The sequence below is a fragment of the Ictidomys tridecemlineatus genome, chromosome 7, assembly GCF_052094955.1.
Source record: "Ictidomys tridecemlineatus isolate mIctTri1 chromosome 7, mIctTri1.hap1, whole genome shotgun sequence".
In the NCBI taxonomy this organism is placed as follows: Eukaryota; Metazoa; Chordata; class Mammalia; order Rodentia; family Sciuridae; genus Ictidomys; species Ictidomys tridecemlineatus.
Window position 1 is genome coordinate 129401776 of NC_135483.1, and position 21275 is coordinate 129423050.

The window sequence follows — 21275 nt, forward strand, 5'->3', positions numbered from 1 at the left end:
GTTGGGAATGGAACCACCATTTGACCCAGCTATCTCACTCCTCTGTGTATACAGAAAGACTTAAAAAACACCATACTACAGGAACACAGCCACATAAATGTTTATAGCAGCACAATCCACAATAGCTAAACTGTGAAACCAACTTAGATGTCCTTCAGTAGATGAATGGATAAAGAAAATATGATATATACACAATAGAATATTATTCAGCATTAAAAGAGAATAAAATCATGGAATTTGCAAGTAAATGGATGGAGTTAGAGAATATAATGCTAAGTGAAGTAAGCCAATCCCCCAAAATCAATTGCTGAATGTTCTCTCTGATTATAAGGATGCTGATTCACAATGGGGTTGGGGTGGGGAGCATGGGAGGAATAGAGGAACTCTGGATATAGCAAAGGGGAGGGAGTGGAAGGGAGGGCGTATGGGGTTAGAAATGATGGTGGAATGTGATGGACATCATTATCCAAAGTACATGTATGAAGACAGGAATGGTATGACTCTACTTTGTGTACAACCAGACATATGAAAAATTGTGCTCTATATGTGTAATATGAATTGTGATGCATTCTCTGTCATACATAACAAATAAGAATTTTTTAAAAAGAAAGAAATGGACGCCCTCCCCCCCCAAAAAAAAATATATATATCTTTGGAACCTTGCGTATTATTCCATTTCCAGTACTCTTTCATTTAGGTCCTCCTTATTTCACACCTGAATATATACACACACACACACACACACACACACATATATATATATATATATATATATATACACACACACACACACATATATATATAATTTAAATATAATAAGTATAAATATAAGCATATAAATATATTCATGTTCAAATTCTTATTTATTAAGTATGGATATAAGGTTGTCTTTGCCTTTGGTTCTATCCCCATTGCAAACTGATACTCCAAATTCTTCAGAGCTATCATTTTCAAAGTAATGTGATCATATAAATCCATTCCTTTTGGATAAAGTATGAAAAAAAAATAATGGTTACAATTTACCAAGCACCTACTATATATAAGAACTTATTTATTCTCATAATATTATAAAGTAGGTGCTGGTATAACTATATTATTAATGAGGTATCTTGACAAGCCAAGATTCAATTTCAGGGCCTTTAGATAGCAAAGTCTTTGCTTTTAATACTGAATTATTCTGCATCAATTCCTAAGCATGCCACATAAATTCTAAATGACCTGGTCTTGGCCTACTCCCAAGCTTAACCTCGTTCCTATCATTTGCTGTACTTATTAGCCCTTAGTGGCACACATATTACCAATCTACTCTTTCCTTTTTCCTTAGTTACAGAACATCTGTTTTATTCATGATAAAAATATGCTCAGCTAAAACCTATTCTCCCTAGCCTTTCTTGAAGCTGACATCATCACTCACACAGTTCTGATGAAAAAGATGTAAGTAGAAATCTCTGGGTGGGGTTTCTGGAAAATCTTAAAAGGAGACAAAGTCAATTGGCATGCAACTTTTGCCTATCCCATACTGGCTCACTTCCTGGTGGATCAGCCCTCTTGTAGTTCTGAGATACCTACGAAAGCATAAATTCTCACATTTTAGAAGAAGAAATGTATAATTAGAAGGAGCCTAGGACTGTGATGACATTTCCCACTTCAGGACTGCTTACCTATGAGCTGGTGTGTTCATCTGCCATGTTTTCCTACCCATAGTTAATCACTGTCATAACTAACAAATAGCCTAAATTGATCAACTTATTATTTCTTTGATATACCATAATTTGGCACATGTTTATAGAGGCCTACAATTAAGATTCATAGGAAAAGTAATCCCTTTAATTTTTAAAAGCAGACCTATTCCAGCCTCAACCAGAGTGGTTTTTAATAGTTTATCAGTCTTATATATTTTACATTTGCATAAGCTTTTGTTTGAAGAAATCTACCTTCAAAGACAGATTGAAAAGCACTGGTCTATGGTACAGCTTGACTATTATTTAAATTTTTCAAAATTCTATCTTTGTATTAGGTTGAATAATCACAAATCTCAAACAAATTCACTATGCAAAGTTTATTTGTGAAATTATGCTTGTATTCCACTCTCCACCTTTACCCAGAGACAATATGTGGAAAAATATCTGAATATCTCTGAACCTAGAATGTGGGATAGTGTGCATCATGTGAATTCTTAAACAAAAGCTCCAATGGCAAATTCCTCATATTATTCAGGGCCAAAAACAATGTGTTTTTTTCTGAGAAACTAATATACTTAAATAGCACCAGGGGAAGGTGTTTTCTTTTTATGCTTAGCTGGTAACTAGTTAAGTTTTTTGTTCAATATCTGTGGTTTTCTACAGCTGACATCTTTTTTATTTCTTAGAGCCTATCTTTTGAAATTTTAGTTAACTATTTTTGTTTATTGTGCTATACACATAGTGAAAGCTGTCTCAAATTCATTTTTAAGAGTATGCAATTTATTAAAAAAATACGCATGTGTATGTGTATTCCTAATGGAAAAGAAATATTACTCTTCAGACAAGACCAATAAAACCCATGTATGCAAACAGTCTTAATTTTGTTTTGTTTTGTTTTGGTACTAGGTATTGAACCCAGGGTGCTTTATTGCTGAGCTATATCCTCAGCCCTTTTAATTTTTCTATTTTGAGACAGCAACTCACTGCGTTGCTTAGGGACTCACAAGTTGATGAAGCTGGCCTCAAATATGCAATCCTATAGTTTCAGCTTCACGAGTTACTGGGATTTTAAGAATGCACCACCATGCCTGCCTTAAACTGATCTGTACTGCAGTGTTATAAATATTTTTTTTAATCCAAGTTACCTCTATTATTAATGAGGTATAAAATAAAACTAAAAGTTTTAATAAAACTAAAAGTGTTTTGAAAGAGGCAATTATCCAAAGCCCTTAGCATCTCTGCATGTTATTGCTCGATATGTCAAGAATGCAGGCCTTGATCACTCTTTAACTGGGCTATTCTCAAGACTATGACATTTGCAGTGAGCAACCTTAAAAGATACGGTAACAAACATCCTCCTTGCAAAGAATGAGCTTACTCTCATCGATAAAAGCACTCAATTCCTCAATTCCAATGTTCCTCAGATGTGACAGAAACCCATACATGATGGGATCTGCATCATCCCTGTGAAACTTAGGCATAGAGAACCAAAGCCAATATCATACTCATGTAGTTTGCTGTGCCATAAGCAACAGAATCTCTGATCCATGTCTTCTGTCAGCATCCAATATAGCAATAGGCTAACCTATAAGCAGGTATAATCTTGGACCTTGACAAGATATTGATTCAATAGCAAATAGGTGGTAATTCAAAGTATGAAAGCAAGTTCAAATTACATTCTATATAGCTTGAAGGAATTTCTATAGATACATCATTAATGAAGGTGACAAAGAAAATGAGATTCTTAAACAAAATATTGTGTAAAATAACAGAATAACACCAGAGATCCATGAAAAAAATTGTTGAGCCTTTGGCATTTTAAAAATGAGATTTTGGGCTGGGTTGTGGCTCAGTGGTGGAGCACTTGCCTGGCATGTATGAGGCACTGAGTTCAGTTCTCAGCACCACATATAAATAAATAAAACAAAGGTCTATCGACAACTTAAAAAAAAAAAAAAAGATGACAATTCTGCTCTGCTATCTCTATATAGCAAAAAAGAGAGAGAGAGAGAGAGAGAGAGAGAGAGAGAGAGAGATCAAATTGTTTAAGATAAAGGGATCGAGCCCATTATGAATCTTGATTTTACTTTCAAATGGGAAGATTATCAGATAATATATAAGCCAAAAACAATGAATCAAACAAGAAAAGATAAGAAAATAAACTGAGCAACCTTAAAAGACATTCTCAATAGCCTTGGGTGGGAATAAACTATTTGAAATATGAAATACAACATTGTAAAAGTTAAAAATTTTTAAAACTCATTTTGCCTAGAAAGTGAAAAAAATATTATCGTGTAGGTATTTAAAATATAATGTGTCAATAAGTGATGAACTTTTAAATAAACAAAAATTACACTTTAATTTAATGTATAAGCATCTCAATATAAAACCTCTACACCCTCTTTTAATAGCAAAAACTACTCCCTTTTCTTACAAGATTTCTGATGTTATTTAGCAACTTAGTATATTCCATCCTTTCCGAAACTCCCAATTACAACTAACAAAGAATGGTGCCGAAAATATAAGTAATCAGGATTGTAAGCAATGCCAGTAACATTGATTAAGAAAAATGAGAAAAAAAAACTACCCAGAAACCTTCAACATTAAAACAAAAAGAAAAGAAAAAAACATGTTTCTAGAAACACCATTATATTAAGGATAACAGAAACAAACACTAAATAAGAAAGCAGATGAGAATACATTAAAAGGAGTTGACAGCAAAGGAAAGAGCAAGAGGAGTTATAAAAACAGGGAAAAAAATTCACAAAAATACAACTGTTTGCAATCATTCAAAATAATATTGGGTAAAAAATAAATTGTGGCATCACTATCTTTTAGCAAAGCATATCATCACTGATCTTAGAACCCAGACATCATTTATGTATAAGGAAAATGTGGACAAAGTTGTTAGATTACTTGATGAAAACCATACAAGGTACACAAGAAGGGTTATACTGATTTTTAAGATATGTCATTTTAGTTATTTGGTAATCACTAAGAACATCATTCTAAGATAAATTCAATGGCATCCTTTTTTATTTTATTGCTTAAAAAAACAAAAATAACTGAGAAAATATAGTTAATAATTTCCTAGGATATTTAAGCAAATATTCCATATTTTTATGTATTATTTATATAAAATCACAAATTTTAACTTGAAAAAAAGTAAGATGTTTATTTAGTTCAACTGTTTATAATCATGAAATAATTCTACAAGATAAAAAAAGTAAGGCTAAAATGCTTCCTGCTAATAAATGAATGAGTTAATCAAGTTTAGGGTTTTGTTGTTGCTATTTGTTCATTTGTTTTAATTTAATTTCCCATTAAGTAAATAATCTGCCTTAGTGTAGTATATATCTGTGAACTGGGGTAGCTGGAGCATCTGAACGTCATTTCAAATACCAGCAACAAGATTAGGACAAAGAATCCACAGCATTAGTACTAAATCTTATTACCAAGACCTCTTCTGTATTTCGTGATTCCCTCATAGGTCTATTATTTTGAAAAGAGACTTTATACTTATTAATTCCTTAATTAACATGGTAAAACAAATTACAATATTAAGATTCAATCCCTCAAAGAGACTTTCCAGTAAGCAGGAAAAGCATGGAATAACCAAGGATATCCCAGTGAAAGATCCAGAAAAAGCAAAGAACACTAGCTGTTTAACCTAGCCATTATTCAACAGGTCAGCAGAATTCATGAGAATATTTTATTTAGATCTCTTTATTAAGAATGCAAATGATCAAAACGATGGCATTCTAAAATTGAGTTAATAAAGGGTATTTACCACATGGGTTGATTGTAGAGCTAAGTGAAGCAGCTCCAGTGGAAAGGCCACCTTTTGAAACTGCTGAAGCCACAGAAGGTGTAGAAGATGAAGTTGGTGTGGTAGAGGAGGCTGTTGAGGATGGCAACCGTTCTCCAGAATCCATATCTACAAGAGAGAGAAAAAATTGATTCTCAGTATTATAATTCTCAAAATTATTCAAAAGAACTAAACATATATAAACCCTTTGCTTACTTTTTAAACTATAAATTTATAAATATATAGTTTTCATAAAAAAGGAAAAAATACTTTCATATCTTAAAAATGCTCATGTTGAGGCTAAATTTCACAGTGCAGGAGTGTTGGGAAGTTGGGTCTTCAAAAGGTAATTAAGTCCTTATGAGAAATTGATACCTTTCTTCTGGGACTGGGCAGAAGTGAGTGAATTCTTATTTCCTTGGAAATGGGCTATTTCTTTGGAGAAGTGTAAAACGGAAGTCACTCCACATAGTTAAGTAAGCTCTTCTGATCTTGAACTTCCTGCCTTCAGAATTGTGACATAAACAGACCTCAATATCAGGTATTCTGTTATAGTAACAGAAAATGGACTACAACAAATGCCAATTAATAAAATAAGTTTAAATTTGTGTGTGTGTGTGTGTGTGTGTGTGTGTGTATGTGTGTGTGTGTGGACAGATTTTCACCCTAGTTTTCCACTTTTTGACTCAAGTGATCCTCTGATTTCACCTTCCCCCAAGTAATGGGGACTACAGACAACTGCCACTGCACCTGGTTTGAAATAAGTTTAATTTTAGTGTACTAAATCTCTTCTAATAGATTTACAGAGTTTTCTTATGTCCAAAAAAATTAACAGTGTTTTAAATAGTAATTTCCCACAAATGTGTAATACCACAAAACTTAGGAAAATTAAAATTATGTTCTTCTTCTTAAAGAATATTATTTATTCAATTGCAATATAATTCCTGTATTATCTTAAAGAATCAAGAAAATATCATATTTGAATAGAGGGCATTCTTGTCTTTCAAATCTAGATAGTAATATACTTGTTGGTCTTAGGTGTCCAAGAATCTGGCATGGTAGTCTCTAATACAGAGAGTCTCCACTCCTCCCATGCAAAAAAAAAAAAAAAAAAAGCAAATACATTTTTAGAGTTTTTATTGGAGTCAAGTTTTAATATGATTTCAAGTAGACTTAGCAAACCATTTATAATGGCAAAATCACTTCTAAGCATATTTATTACTTCACTTAGCTAGTGTGTATACAATCTTACATGGCTTTATTGTAAGAGCAGATGTTGATATTAAAACTCCAGAATATAGCCTGGCATAGTGATGCATGTCTACCATTTCAGTGAATCAGGAGGCTAAGGCAGGAGGATCACAACTCGGTGAGCCCATGTTTCCATTAAAAAAAAAAAGATGAAAGGAGCTAGGGTATAGAAAAAAATATCTATATATCATATGGATTTCACACAATATTTAAACACTGATCTTGTCTTATTTTAAAATAGTTCTTTTGGGACTACTAGTTAAGTTTTTCAGAGATAGTTGTTATCAAAGAGTGAGTCTAGTCTCTCACCACTCTCTGGGTTCCTGTCTTGACATGTAATTTCTCTCTTTTGTACATATTCCCACCATAATACTATCAGTAATGATATGAGGCAGACAAAGAGGCCCTTGGCAGAAATAGTACATGCTATTTAGATGTTTAGTTTCTAAAACTGTGATCTCAATAAATTTCTATTTAATTATAATTTATCTAACATCTAGAATTTTATTATAATGACAGAAAACAAACTAATGTGAGGACTAAAGTATGGAATACCCAGAAGGCAAAATAAGTAGTAAAATAAACACACAAAGACACACAGAGATACACACACATTTTTGGGGATTATTTTCTTGAGAAAGTTATCTATAATATTTTTAAACTTATATAGATCTATCTACATAATACACACAATTGTATGTATATGCCTGAATTTTGTAATTCTACCACTGAGAGTCTAATCTGTAGAAATAAAGAACCAGTAGAAAAAGCAATATATATATATATATATATATATATATATATATATATATATATATATATATATACACACACACACACACACACACACACACACACACACAAATTGATTAATATAATATTGTTTAAATGAGAAATAAAATTTAGTCCTGGTAAATAGAAAGACAACTATAGCTCACTGCATATGGTTTAGGGCTTTTTTAGTCTCAGTAAAGGTACCATTTTCTCTTCTACTTTTGGTTTTTATTGTTCATTTAAGTGAGAAGAGACTTAATCTTAAAAACAAGCCTATGCAGCCATTTTTCTCAGCAGTTCTATTATATTCATTATTATTCACATGTAACTTTAACTATTTTGATTTTAGACATACATATTTAGCTCATATGATCTCTTGGTAGCTAATTATTCTTCATGTGTGCAAAAGTACTACTATCTTATACTGGTCATAAATTGCCCCCCCCCCCGCTTATTTTCATAGGTACTTTTTTTAATATTTATTTTTTTTAGTTGTAGTTGAACACAATATCTTTATTTTATTTACTTATTTTATGTGGTGCTGAGGATCGAACCCAGGGCCTTGAACGTTCTAGGCGAGTACTCTACCACTGAGCCACAATCCCAGCCCCCAAATTTTCATATTTTATTTACTATTGTTCCTGCTAAAAAGTATAAGCTTACCTCTGAAAGTTAGTCGTCTACTTTGAAAGTTAAGGCAATGCCTTTGTAATTATGAATAATACATAAAATAATCATGTAAAGTAACTTGCAACAAGGAAAGTAGTAAGGGAAAATTTGAGGAGAAACAGAATATTTATATAATATCAACATTTCTCCTCCAAAGCATTTATCAAACAAAAAGCGGAAAGAGTAACTTCACAATGTATAAACTACATTACTATAATAAAACATATCAACATCATGTATTCTCTGGTGCCCAAAAAGAGCACATCATCTCTGTAGTATTCTTCCAAATATGTATAACCTCAGTAGAACCCTGAGAAAATACTGAAAGACCACAAACAAAATAAATGAGCAGTATTCATTAACAGTGTCAATCATGAAGGAAAAGAAGACTGAGGAACATCCATACGTTGAAGACTTATGAGACAGACTCAAATATGATGTGGGATCCTAGGTTTGATTTAGAACAGAAAAAGGACATTAAGGGATGAACTGGTGAAATTCATTTAAAGTCTATAATTTAGTCAATAATACTATGAGTCAATATTAATTTCCTGATATCTATAATTTGGACATTTATACAATGGCCAGATCCATTAGTGACATTAGGGAAAATAAATGTGAACCCTGTATTTTTTTTTAAGTCACAAATTATTTCCAAGTAAAAACAAAACAACAATGAGACCCACAAAGTTTGTCATAAAGTAAGCACTCAAAAAATAAAAATGTATTGGAGTAAAAGAGTATAAACCTAAATCTTGAAAAAACAAAAACAGAGATTATCTTGTTTTGGTGTGATATTTGAAAATAAGTTTTTATGTGGGTGCAAAAACTGTGTCAAGAGTTTATTAACTGTATAATTTCTCTGAGTTTTTAATTTATTCATCAGTAATATGAATGTATATTTGGGAGGGTTAAATGAGATAATGCAGCTAAAGTCCTTAGAATCTAGCATTTAACAGTCATTAGCTATTGTTTTTTAATGAGTAAACATCTGCCTATATAATTACCAATGAATATAGAAGCAATAAAAGAAAACTTAAGGTATTTTTAGGGATTATTAATGTTAAAGTGAATATTTAATAGTAATAATTATTTACATGTTATGCATACCTTTTTCATGGCATTATATTTTTAGCCAGATAAATCTGTGTTAAGAATTTAAAATGAATACCTCATAATGTTTAGGTACCAATGTTAAGGCATGTTACAGTATTTTAAAACTTTTCAAATAAGTTGTAACACGAATATAAATGAAAAATTAATAATTTTAATTTGACAAAATAATTAGCCCATTGTCACATTGAGTTATTATTTATTATTAAAACATAAAATGTAAGAATCAATAAAAAGATTAAGTTATTCAGACAATTTAAAAAACATATACTCATTAAAATAAAGACCATTCAGGTATCCAAGAACCAACTACTTCAAGATTTCTGTTAGGGCCAGAGTATTGAGATTTGATACCAATACTCTCATTGTGAGCCCCTGTGTTAAGAATATCCCTTTCCTTGATATTTGAACATCACCAAAAAATTGGTTCTATGTGATTAAAAACCAACCCAGAATCACAAGATCAAAAAGAACTGACTATATTAACATAACTTCCCTATCCACAACATACTGTCCTACAGAAGAATATAAAAGATGTATAGTCATATCTTTTAATTCAAGGCTATTCGTGAGATTATGGTTTTTAGTGTATAATTTTGGACTTCTTTATAGAAAGTTAAGCAGTTAAGCTAGGGCGAGTGGTGTGTGTGTCTGTAGTTCCAAATACTTGGGAAGTTGAAGTAGACATTCAAGGACAGACTGAGCAACCTAGCAAAACTCCATCTCTTAAAAAATAGAAAAAAGGGAGCTGGGGTTGTGGCTCATCGGTAGAGTGTTTGCCTACCATGTGCAAGGCCCTGGGTTCCATCCTCAGCGAAAGAAAGAAAGAAAAGAAGGGAGGGAGGGAGGGAGGGAGGGAGGGAGGGAGGGAGGGAGGGAGGGAAGGAAGGAAGGAAGGAAGAAAGAAAGAAAGAAAGAAAGAAAGAAAGAAAGAAAGAAAGAAAGAAAGAAAGAAAGAAAGAAAGAAAGAAAGAAAGGAATTGTGACCAACTACAATTAAAAAATAAATATTAAAAAAAAATAGAAAAAAGGAAAGAAAGAAAGTTGGTTCATCAGTTACGGTAAAGGTTACTACAATTGAAAATTAACATAGAACTTTGCAATGTGATATAAATTTGTAGTAAACCATGGGAGAAAAATGTGCAGAAGATGAAGGGACAAAAACTGATTTGATTCATTGTAAATCTTTTCCATCATTGAAAACAGTGGTACCAAGGAACATTTGGGAGACATGTTTGATTGTAGCAATTTGTAGCTAATTGCATGGAGCAGGCATTATAGCAACTTGTAGCTAATAACATGGAGTAGGCAGTGGCTAGATACCCTACAATGCACAAGACAGCCCACACTCAATAACATAGAATTATCAAGCCCAAAACATTAGTAGTGCTAAGGATGAAAAATCAAAAGTTACACTCAACTACCAAAACCTTCTTTTTAAGTTTTAATTTTATATAGCTATGAATAAGATGATTCAACCTGATTTCAATGACCCAAAGTCAATATTTTGTCCACATACGTCTAGAAGTGTAATATTTTGCATTTTGTTCAAACTGTTTATAACAGATAGCACATAGTATGCAATTAATGTATATCATAATGCTCAAACTGGATAACATAAATTTGCTGTATTTTACTAAAATGATAATTATCTGTAACAATTCTAAGACAAAAATCAGAATTTGTGAAAACGAAGAGCACAAAAGTTTCTTCCTTGCATGAAGATTTTATGTACTATAAAAAAATTCAATGATCAGCTGTTAATGGTAATATTATTCAAATTCATGTATTGCCAAATATTCCTTTTTTTGGAATCATAGTTTATGAATACTGACAGCCGGGAGGCATAAACCTGAACAGGTACAATTAGGGAAGGTAGGCCATGTTGGCCTACAAAATGTATAATTAATAAATGTATATTATCTCCCTGTTTCAGTTACACAAATAGTTCAGTATTTAACTATATTTAATTTATAGCCTAAGGGGTTTGGGGTACACTTGCCTAGCATGTGCAAGACCTTGGATTTGATCCCTACACTGGTGAAAAAATATAAGCTCTAAAACAGATTAAAGTTTGTCAGATTAAACTGACAATCAGAAATTACTCTTAAAACAGACTTAAAAAGCTAGGTGTGCTGGTATGCGCCTGTGAGAGGAATGGCTTGAGCCCAGGAATCCAGCATAGGCATTTAGTGGAACCCTGACTCTTTTAAAGAAATAAAAAATAAACAAAAGAAAAAGAACAAGAACAGGCACAGATATTTCTCCTGGAAGAGTTTTCTTAAAGAATGAGTCTACCAGCTAACATCATCAAAAGTTGTGGAAATTCAAAGAACAAAAACAGACTCAGTGAATCCTTACTATATATAAAGAGAGGATATATTTATATATATTGAAATGCAATAATTATATACATATATATGTGCAATAATTAGGAAGAATATCAGGAAATAAGACACGATGCTGCTTCTTTTGGCTTAGCAGAACAACTAACAATTGGTGTGCATATACTTGTATACAACCAGAGATATGAAAAATTGTGTAGAATTTAAGTCCCTTATTTTCTAAAAGTTCTAACAAAGGCTTTTATATGACTTTCTTTAGATAACTTCCAGCAACTAACATTTGGACATATAATACTTCAAGGCACTAAGTAGCTTAACAAAAACAGAAACCAAGCAATAAAAATTTTTCTGTTAAGGGACTTTAGGAAATAGATGACATGGAAATACTTTATTTGCAGACAGAATTATTCTCTGAATATAATGTGTTCATAGAAAAATAATTATAAAAATTTTATTTATCTACATTTTCAGAAAGTTATTTCTAGGAATTAAGTGGTATATTGTGATCTAAAATATGAGTATATAAAATGGATTGTTTTGTCACTTGTTGCATTTTAACTACTTCTGTAAATAGTTGATTAATTACATCATCAAACAGAAGCCAACTAACAAGCAGGTACTCTGTGTTTAGTCTGTGATCTGGAATGAATTCAGATTCTCCCCAATACTAGTTTCTTTACCTAAAAAAAATTATGTAGTTGAATTAAACTATTTCTCAAGTCACTGTTGGAATTTTATAAACTTGTTGGTTAAAAAACAAACAACTGTACCAACCTAAATACCCTTCAATAAATGAATGGATTAAGAAATGTGGCATATATACACAATGGAATATTACTCAGCAATGAAAGAGAATAAAATCATGGCATCTGCAGGTAAATGGATGGAGTTAGAGAAGATAATGCTAAGTGAAGTCATCCACCCCCCAAAACCAAATACCCAATGTTTTCTCTGATATAAGGAGGCTGATTCATAGTGGGGTGGGGAGGGGGAGCATGGGAGGAATAGATGAACTCTAGATAAGGCAAAGGGGTAGGAGGGGGAGGGGAAGGGAGGGAACATGGGGTTGGAAATGATGGTAGAATGTGATGGACATTATTATCCAAAGTACATGTATGAAGATATGAATTGGTGTGTATATACTTGTATACAACCAGAGATATGAAAAATTGTGCTCTATGTGTGTAATAAGAATTATAATGCATTGCAACAGGAGGCTGAGGCAAGAAGGATAGCAAGTTCAAATAAAAAAATGAATTAAAAAAAACAGGGCTGGGGTTGTAGCTCAGTGGAAAAGCACTTGCCTAGCATGTGTGAGAAACTGGGTTCGATTCTCAGTATCACATAAATAAATAAAATAATGGCCCATAGGCAATTAAAAATATTAAAAAAGACTTCCTGCAAATGAGCAAATAACACACACTCACGCAATTTACAATGATTAAAATATTTAACAATTTTTAAATTTATTTTCCTTCCTTTCACTGGCCTTAATTCTATCTCCAAATGTGTACCATGCTAAATTATATATTTCTGTTAAATCTTTTAAGAATTTACTCTTGTCTTACTTATACCTCAAGAGACCTGATGATAAGAAAATAATCCAAGTGTAAAGCACTGGTTTCATACTGCTCAATAAATAATCTATTCAGAGTATTCTTTTCTATCCAACGGATTAAGAATTCCTTTGCAATGAGATATCTGTGGGGAAGAGCTTATCCCAACACATATGAAATAGATATATGAGAATATTAAAGGAAGATTTAACATCTATGGATCAAGTAAGCCATAAGCATAGTCCATGAATTTAAATATTGACTACACCTAGAAATTTTCCCCAAGGACACAAAAGTTAGAAAGATAAAAATAGAGACAATGTAACTAATTCTTTCATCTGCAAATGCAAGAGATTCCTAATAACAAGCAAAAGACCTAAAGCTTTAACTAAGAAACATAACTAAAATTCTAATTAGAATATCTAAGACAGTTCTGGTAAACAACTGAGACCAATGCATAAGAGACTAAACAAATAACACAGAATAGCAGATAAAATTATGTTACTCTATGTAAAATATATAGGAGCACTCAGAAGCCCAGAAAGCAAAGAGTCTAAGTACTACATAATGAACTAAATAAAAACATCCCTTTGCTGGGTTTAGTAATGCACATCTATAATTCCAGCACCTCAGAAGGCTGAGGCAAGGATGATAGCAAGTTCAAAGCCAGACTCAGCAACTTAGCGAGGTCCTAAGCAACTTAGTGAGATTCTGTCTTTATATAAAATACAAAAAAGGGCTGGGGATGAGGCTCAGTAGTTGAGTGCCCCTGGGTTCAATTCCCTCATATAAAAATGAGAGAAAGAAGAAAACACAACATCTCCTTTAACGGAGAAGAAGCAGAATTTACAGAATAGGGCAAACAACATACTTAAAGAGGGTAAGAGGCTATGGATACCATATAAAAATAACTTTGTCTTAGTGATCCCAATATTAGATTTGGCTTTCTGATATTAACTTTCCTGCTTAAAGGTTTTCAAAAGAATTTATCTTAGAAATACATTGACGTGTAGAAGTAAAGACATATGTGTAAAGGATATTTATTTCAACTTTGTAATTGCAAAATACCAAAAATATGTTTCTGTCAATAACAAATTATTAGATTTAATTGTTTTTATTATGTTACTATGCAGCTTTAAAAAAGAATGAGGTAGGTTTATACTAGTTAAGTGAAAAGAACAAGGTGGAAAAGAATACAAAAAACAAGATTTCATTTGTGATAAAAATATATATAAGAAACTGGGAACTGTATTTACTGTATTATGCAAAGGGACCAGGGGTATATTTTTCACTGTATATCTTTTTGCCCTACTTGTTTTGCCATGTGCTTGTGCTGATGTCAGTTAAATCAATAAAAATGTTTTTAATAGCTTATTATTGCTAGGATTACACTTGAAAATGCTTCACGCAGTTTCAAGGTAACTCCAAGTACTTTGGAATAGGGGTTATGTTTCTAGCCCATAAGACTGCTTCCATCAAAGTCTTCTTTTATGTTTTTTACATTAGAATTCTATTCCATTGAAGAAAGGGGTCCATGCTTTAAAAAAAAGTTTGTAAATTACTGCTCTAGTGTATATCTATTCATTCCAGTTCTTAATAACATGCACAGCTGTTCAATCCTACATACCATGACTTCAAAATGTGAGTCCTCGTCTTCAAGTATGAGTCACTTTCACTGTTTTCTGGTCTTTAACTCATGATTTCAAGTGAATGTACAACTTATCTTCAAATTAAATCTTATTTTCCATAAAAAGCATTCCTAATTCTACATTCCAAATACCCAGATCCTAACAGGTCAAGCAATCATATCATCTATATCATGTCATCTATATACTATTCCTTTTTCAATTTCCCTGTGACTGCTCAGTTCTTTCTTTTCTACTTAATATTTTACAGAGTAGAACAAAAAAATAATAGGAACAAAATATTGAATAGAATGTTTGCCTCTACTGACATTCATAATTAAGAACTTATCTGTGGGGGATGGAGAGTAACTCATTTAGGAGTCTAAAATACTAAAATAAAATGAATATTTCCCTCACAAAATATAAAACCTATTGATATTGAAACCATCCTCTCCTTCTTTCCTTCCTGCTAAAATGGAAGAAGCTGCCTAATTCCCTCAGACGTGGTACTGTCTTTACACAACTTACAGGGAAGCCTAACTGCATCACCCATTCCCACTCTTCTCTACTTCCAATCTACTACATTCTTTTCAGTTATACCTTATCTTCAAAAACAAGAAAAATCTTCTCTTTGACCCTCATTTTCATTTAGTTATGTCAATTTTTTGTACTCCCATTTTCAACTAAGATTTTTTAAACTGTCTACTCACATAGCTGTACTTTTCTATTTTGCTTTCACAATATCACTCACTCCAGTCTAGCCTTCCAAATTTATTTCTGCAATGCATTATCATATCACTTTAGGACTAGATCCCACTGCCATAATAACAAAAGAAAATTAAAATCCAATCAAATAATTATGTGATTCTGCCAAAAAGGAAGTCTATGAAAAGAACAGAGTTTAAACAGAAGGTTTAAAAAAAAAAGAATGTTGATACAAGTGGCATTTATCAAAATGGGGGACTGCAAATACCACTCAGACGGAAAATTCCATGTAACGGTATCTTTAATCTGGGAGGCAAATCATGAAACTAGCCTCATATGTGAGGTGTGAAATTGAAGTCCCCTATAGGCAGATGAGCATGAGTATGTCCATCCTCCACCATATATAATCCTTGTCAAATCATCTTGATTTTACTTCTATCATAAATCTAAATTGACCCATTTTTCTCCATCTCCACAGCCACCACCCTGATCAATAGTCAATGGGCAGAGTGCCTATTCTGTAAGTGAATTATTACTTGTTTCCTTATATTAGTGGTGACTGCTTTTGCACCTCAACAGCAGAATACATGTGTCATACCATAATGTCTCTAAAGAATAAACTATTATCTGATCCTTTAAGAATAAGTTTGTCATGCTGTCTGAGGAGGCCTCTAGGAGCCAGTGTGCCTTTTGACCTGCCACAGCCGCACTTCTGGATGTCTGTGACTTCTGCACCAATGTCCAGCTCTCAATAAGACTTCATGCCCCCAGAGTAAGCTAATTCTTCCTCCTTTGGTTCCTGCAACTGAACCCAGTGGTGCTAATCCCTGAGCCACATCCCAGCCCTTGGAGACAGTCTGGCTGAATTGTCCAGGCTTGCCTACTATTGCTGCAGTCCTCTGGGGATTACAGCCTTGAGCATGCCCAACCTAGCCCCAGCTAATTGTTCACATGAAGATAAGACTAGCTTATTGAGTCGCCAGTAGGGGTAGAGAACCCTGGTCTCATGGACCCTATTAGGCTACAAGGACGCCCACTAAAGAGGACATGCAGGGGTGAAATGGGAATGTGGTTTCCCCTAGAGGCATTATTACTGGGTACCCCTAACTCTAGCCTATTTTCAATATGCCTAATTTCTAGTGGTCACTAGATTTGACATTCATGTTCCAATTGGGGAAATGTCCAATCTTAACCCTCAGCTACAGAGGGAATTCAGATATTTACAGACTTTTCAGTATTGCCTGGGTTCCCTGTGCCTTTAATTTCCCCCTTTCCAAAAGGCCCCCAAGGGAGACTGGGATTGTGGGGAACTGCCAGAGGCTTAGCCATTTGCTCACTGCATTGGACATCCTCTGACCTGGGCCAAGTAGTTGGCATTGCAGGCAGGAGCTACAACCCAGCTGAACATTGTCTTTAATAAACTGTTTAATTGAACTCTTAAAAAAAAAAAGAATAAGTTTGTCAGTCCCTGTTCTATAGTCCAGGCTACTGCTAAGGTTCCTAACTGATCTTATATATAAATTTGCACCAGTACCCTGTCTTCCTTACTAAAATTCATTCTTCACAAAGTAATCATTATTAAAAATATAAACAATGACACTTCTTCTGTTTAAACCCTTCAATAATACTGCAATTACATTTAAGATAAAATATAAAAGCACCAATAGGGTCCACAAAGTCTCTCTACTTACCTCATTAGAAGCATGGATAACATATACATGCATTTCCTCTTTTACCAGCTCAATAATTTTGATCAAATGAAATTTAATGAACATATCTCTTAAAGGGAAACTACAGACACACTTTTCATAATGAAGATAATTGTTTTCATGACATTCTTATTAATATGCTCTAAAAGAACTAAGAATGTAAAAAATAAGTATGAAGGTTAAGATGATGAAGATGCTGGTCCTATTATTCACCTTTTTAATTTTTTCAATGTTAAGGGATTGAAACCTGGGCTTCATATATGCTAGGCAAGTACTCTACCACTGAGCTACATTCTAAACACTTGAATTTTTGCTTACATTTTTTTTAATCTGAAAAGGAATTAAAATACAGTCACCAAATCCAAATTTCCAGTGAAACAATTTTAGTGAAGTATTTATTATGCTAGATAAAATAAAATCAATAATCAACTAGGAATACTAAAACACTTAAAATCAGTTCAAAGTTATACAAAGGGCCAAAAGAACAACAAACATAACAATGGCAAAATCACCCCCAAAAATGTGTGTATATATATATATAAATTTTTCAATATATATATTGAAAAATTTAACATCTCTGTGGAGAAACTGAGAATGTGTTTTTTCACATGTACTAATAGTATTGACAATATCACTGCTGTTTATAACTTCAACTTACTACCACCACCATCACTACACTATTTTATGGAGAAGCTCATATTTTTCACACCAAGTACTATGCTATGTATTTTCACCCCATTATTTTAATTATACCAAGTAAACTCCAAGTGTAATTATTTTCTTTATAATTATTAATAATTTTCATAAATCAGAAGACAGACATGGACAGAATAAGTTACCTGCTTTAATGAAAAAGGTATTATACATCAGAGACAAAAGTTTGACCTCATTCTTTCCTTTAACACAAATCATTTTGTTATAATTTGACAATATTAGAACATCATATTAAATTCTGGATTTAAATCCTTTAAAAATAAAGGGTGAAGTAGACCAGACACTGTGGACAATTAAAATGTGTCAGAAAATAATTTTAAAAAAATCAGAGAAATTGGATGTGGCTCAGTGGTACATGTACAAGGCCCTAGGTTCAATCAACTGCACACATAAAAATGATAATAATGAAAATTAAAAAAGGGGAAGGAGAGCTGGGGTTATGGTTCAGTGATAGAATGCTTGCCTAGCACACATGAGGCTCTGGGTTTGATCCTCAAAACACCATATAAAAATGAAATAAACATATTGTGTGTCCACCTACAACTAAAAAAATAAATATTTTTAAAAGTGGGGGAAGAATGGAAGAAACATAAAAAACTCAGTTTCTAATTCAGCCTTTTCTTACTTCTGCTAAAATATCATAAAGAGCCAGAAAAAGAAAACAATAATACATAAAAATAAAAGAGCTAAGAACCCATCAAAATCTAGAATAATTTCTATAACACAACAAATAGGAAGTTGGTTATATAAACTGAAATATTTATTCAAGTGGAGATCATATAACTATTTAAAAACTTATTTTCTAACACAAATACAAGAAAACATTCATGATATAAATAAAAGGGGCAAAACATATAAATATATGATCTAACTTTGTGTAAAAATATATGATATGGATACTTCATAAAAGAAATACAATTGGTCAACAAGTATACGAAAAAACGTTCAACATCCCTAGCATTTAGAGAAATGCAAATTAAAACTACACTGAGCTTTTCATTTCACTCCAGTCAGAATGGTAATTATCAAGAACACAAGTAACAATAAATGTTCGTGAGGATGAGGGGCAAAAGGTACATTCATATATTGCTGGTGGGACTGCAAGTTGATGCAACCACTCTGGAAAGCAGTATGGAGATTTCTCAGAAAACTTGGAACAGAACCACCATTTGACTTAGTTATCCCACTCCTCAGCATATACCCAAAGGTCTTAAAATCAGAATCCTATAGTGTCACAGCCACACCAATCTTTATAGCACCTAAATTGACAATAATTAAGCTATGAAACCACCCTAGTCACCTTCAACAGATGAATGGATAAAGAAAATGTGGCACATATAAACAATGGAATATTAGCCATAAAGAAGAATGAAATTATGGCATTTGCCAGTAAATCGCTGGAACTGGAGACTATCCTGCTAACTGAAATAAACCAAGCCCCTAAAAAACCAAAGGCCGAATGTTCTATCTGATATGCAGATGCTAACTCATAATAACAGGGTTGGTGGGTGGGAGGGAAGAATTAAAGTTCACTGGATTAGACAAAGGGAAATGAAGGGAAGGAAGGTGGATTGGAATAAGAAAAACAGTAGAATGAATGAATTAGACATAACTTTCCTCTGTTCTTTTATGAGCAGTGTAACTTCACATCATGTACAACCACAAAAATGGAAAGTCATGTATGTATGTATGGATGATATGTTATGTATTGTACAATTTCTACTATCATGTATAACTAAAAAGAACAAATAAAAAATTTTAAAAAACATACATATATATATTATGTGTATTAAGTGTACTAATGATGTGTACTAATATATATATATATATATATATATATATATATATATAACTTGAAAAAACAAGCCTGAAAGGAAATACATCAAAATGTTACCAATGGTTATCTCTGAATGGTGAAATTAAATGAACTGCATTTTTATTCATACTTTTCAGTCTATTCCAATTCTTTATTTTTTGTGAAAAATTTGTACCAGGGATTGAACCTAGGGCACTTAACCACTGAGCCACATCCCCAGCCCTGTTTAATATTTAATTTAAAGACAGGGTCTTGCTATGTTGCTTAGGGCTTCACTAAGTTACTGAGGCTGGCTTTGAACTTGGTATCCTCCTGCCTCATCTTCCTGAGCTGCCTATTCCAATTATTTTCTTTTAATATTTATTTTTAGTTGAACACAATATCTTTATTTATTTTTACGTGGTGCTGCAGATCGAACCTAGGGCCTTGCACATGCTAGGCGAGCACTCTACTGCTGAGCCACAACCCCAGCCCCACTATTCCAATTCTTTACATTAAAATTAGTACACAGCTGGGTACAGTGGCACACACCAATAATCTCTGTGGTTTGGGAGGCTGAGACAGGAGGATGGTGAGTTCAAAGCCAGCCTCTGCAACAGTGAGACCCTGTATGTAAATAAAACACAAAATAGGACTGGGGATATGGCTCAGTGGTTGAGTGCTCTTGAGGTCAATCCCCGGGTCCCTCCAAAAAAATTATTATACAAAAATTAAATGCCATTACTTGTTATCCAAGGGGGAAATTAACCTTGAAATTTAAATATGGCAGAGGAAAAATTCTTCATCATATCATTATCAACAACCAAATAAAATCTGTCCCTGAAGACACTGCAGGAAGATGACTCACAATCATTTCCCAGGATGGTCCAAGAAGAGATGAATTAGTCACAAATCTGGGGCTTCATTCCAGTTACCATTAACAAAAAGAATCATAAAATATGAAGGGCACTAAAAATTGTAAATATTTTCCTAGACTTATGAAAAAAATTCATAAGTTCTAGGATTTATAATAATGTATATCAAAATCCACACTGTAATTCTTTTTGTGAGCACATTTACATATAGGTAGGAACCCTTACCTAAGAAAATGTGAATCAAAAAAGACAAAATAAATAGATGAAACAAAGTATTCAAATCTCTTTGTTATACTTTTCAGTCCAAGCCTTAGAGAACAGTCCAATATTTTATACAAAAATTTAACTACAGTTCCCCCAAACAGCAGTAGAATCTGCCCAAACTTCTGTAAGGTTATTTAACATGGAGAAGTTTATTTTTTACTTATATATGACCACAGAATTCATTTTTATATAATTATACAAGCATGGAATACATCTTATTCTAGTTAGAGTCCCATTCTTATGGATGTACACAGTGGTAGGATTCACTACTTTCATATATGTACATGGGAAAACTATGTCAAATTCATTCCACTGTTCTTCTTTTACTTATCTCCCCTCTTCCTCCTCCATTCCCTATTGTCTAATCTACTGCATTTCTATTCTTCCCCT

General features: G+C 32.8%; 1 protein-coding gene across 23 annotated transcripts in view; it reads right to left on the reverse strand.

The window, feature by feature from the left end:
• Baz2b (bromodomain adjacent to zinc finger domain 2B) overlaps positions 1-21275 on the reverse strand; it is a 346930-nt gene that overhangs the window by 133487 nt on the left and 192168 nt on the right. For all 23 annotated transcript variants that reach the window (XM_040294351.2, XM_021731270.3, XM_078017461.1 and 20 more), the window contains one exon: positions 5473-5619. In XM_040294351.2, the coding sequence (XP_040150285.2) occupies positions 5473-5617 (145 nt within the window). In that variant the 5' untranslated portion in view covers positions 5618-5619. The remainder of the gene's footprint in view (positions 1-5472; positions 5620-21275) is intronic.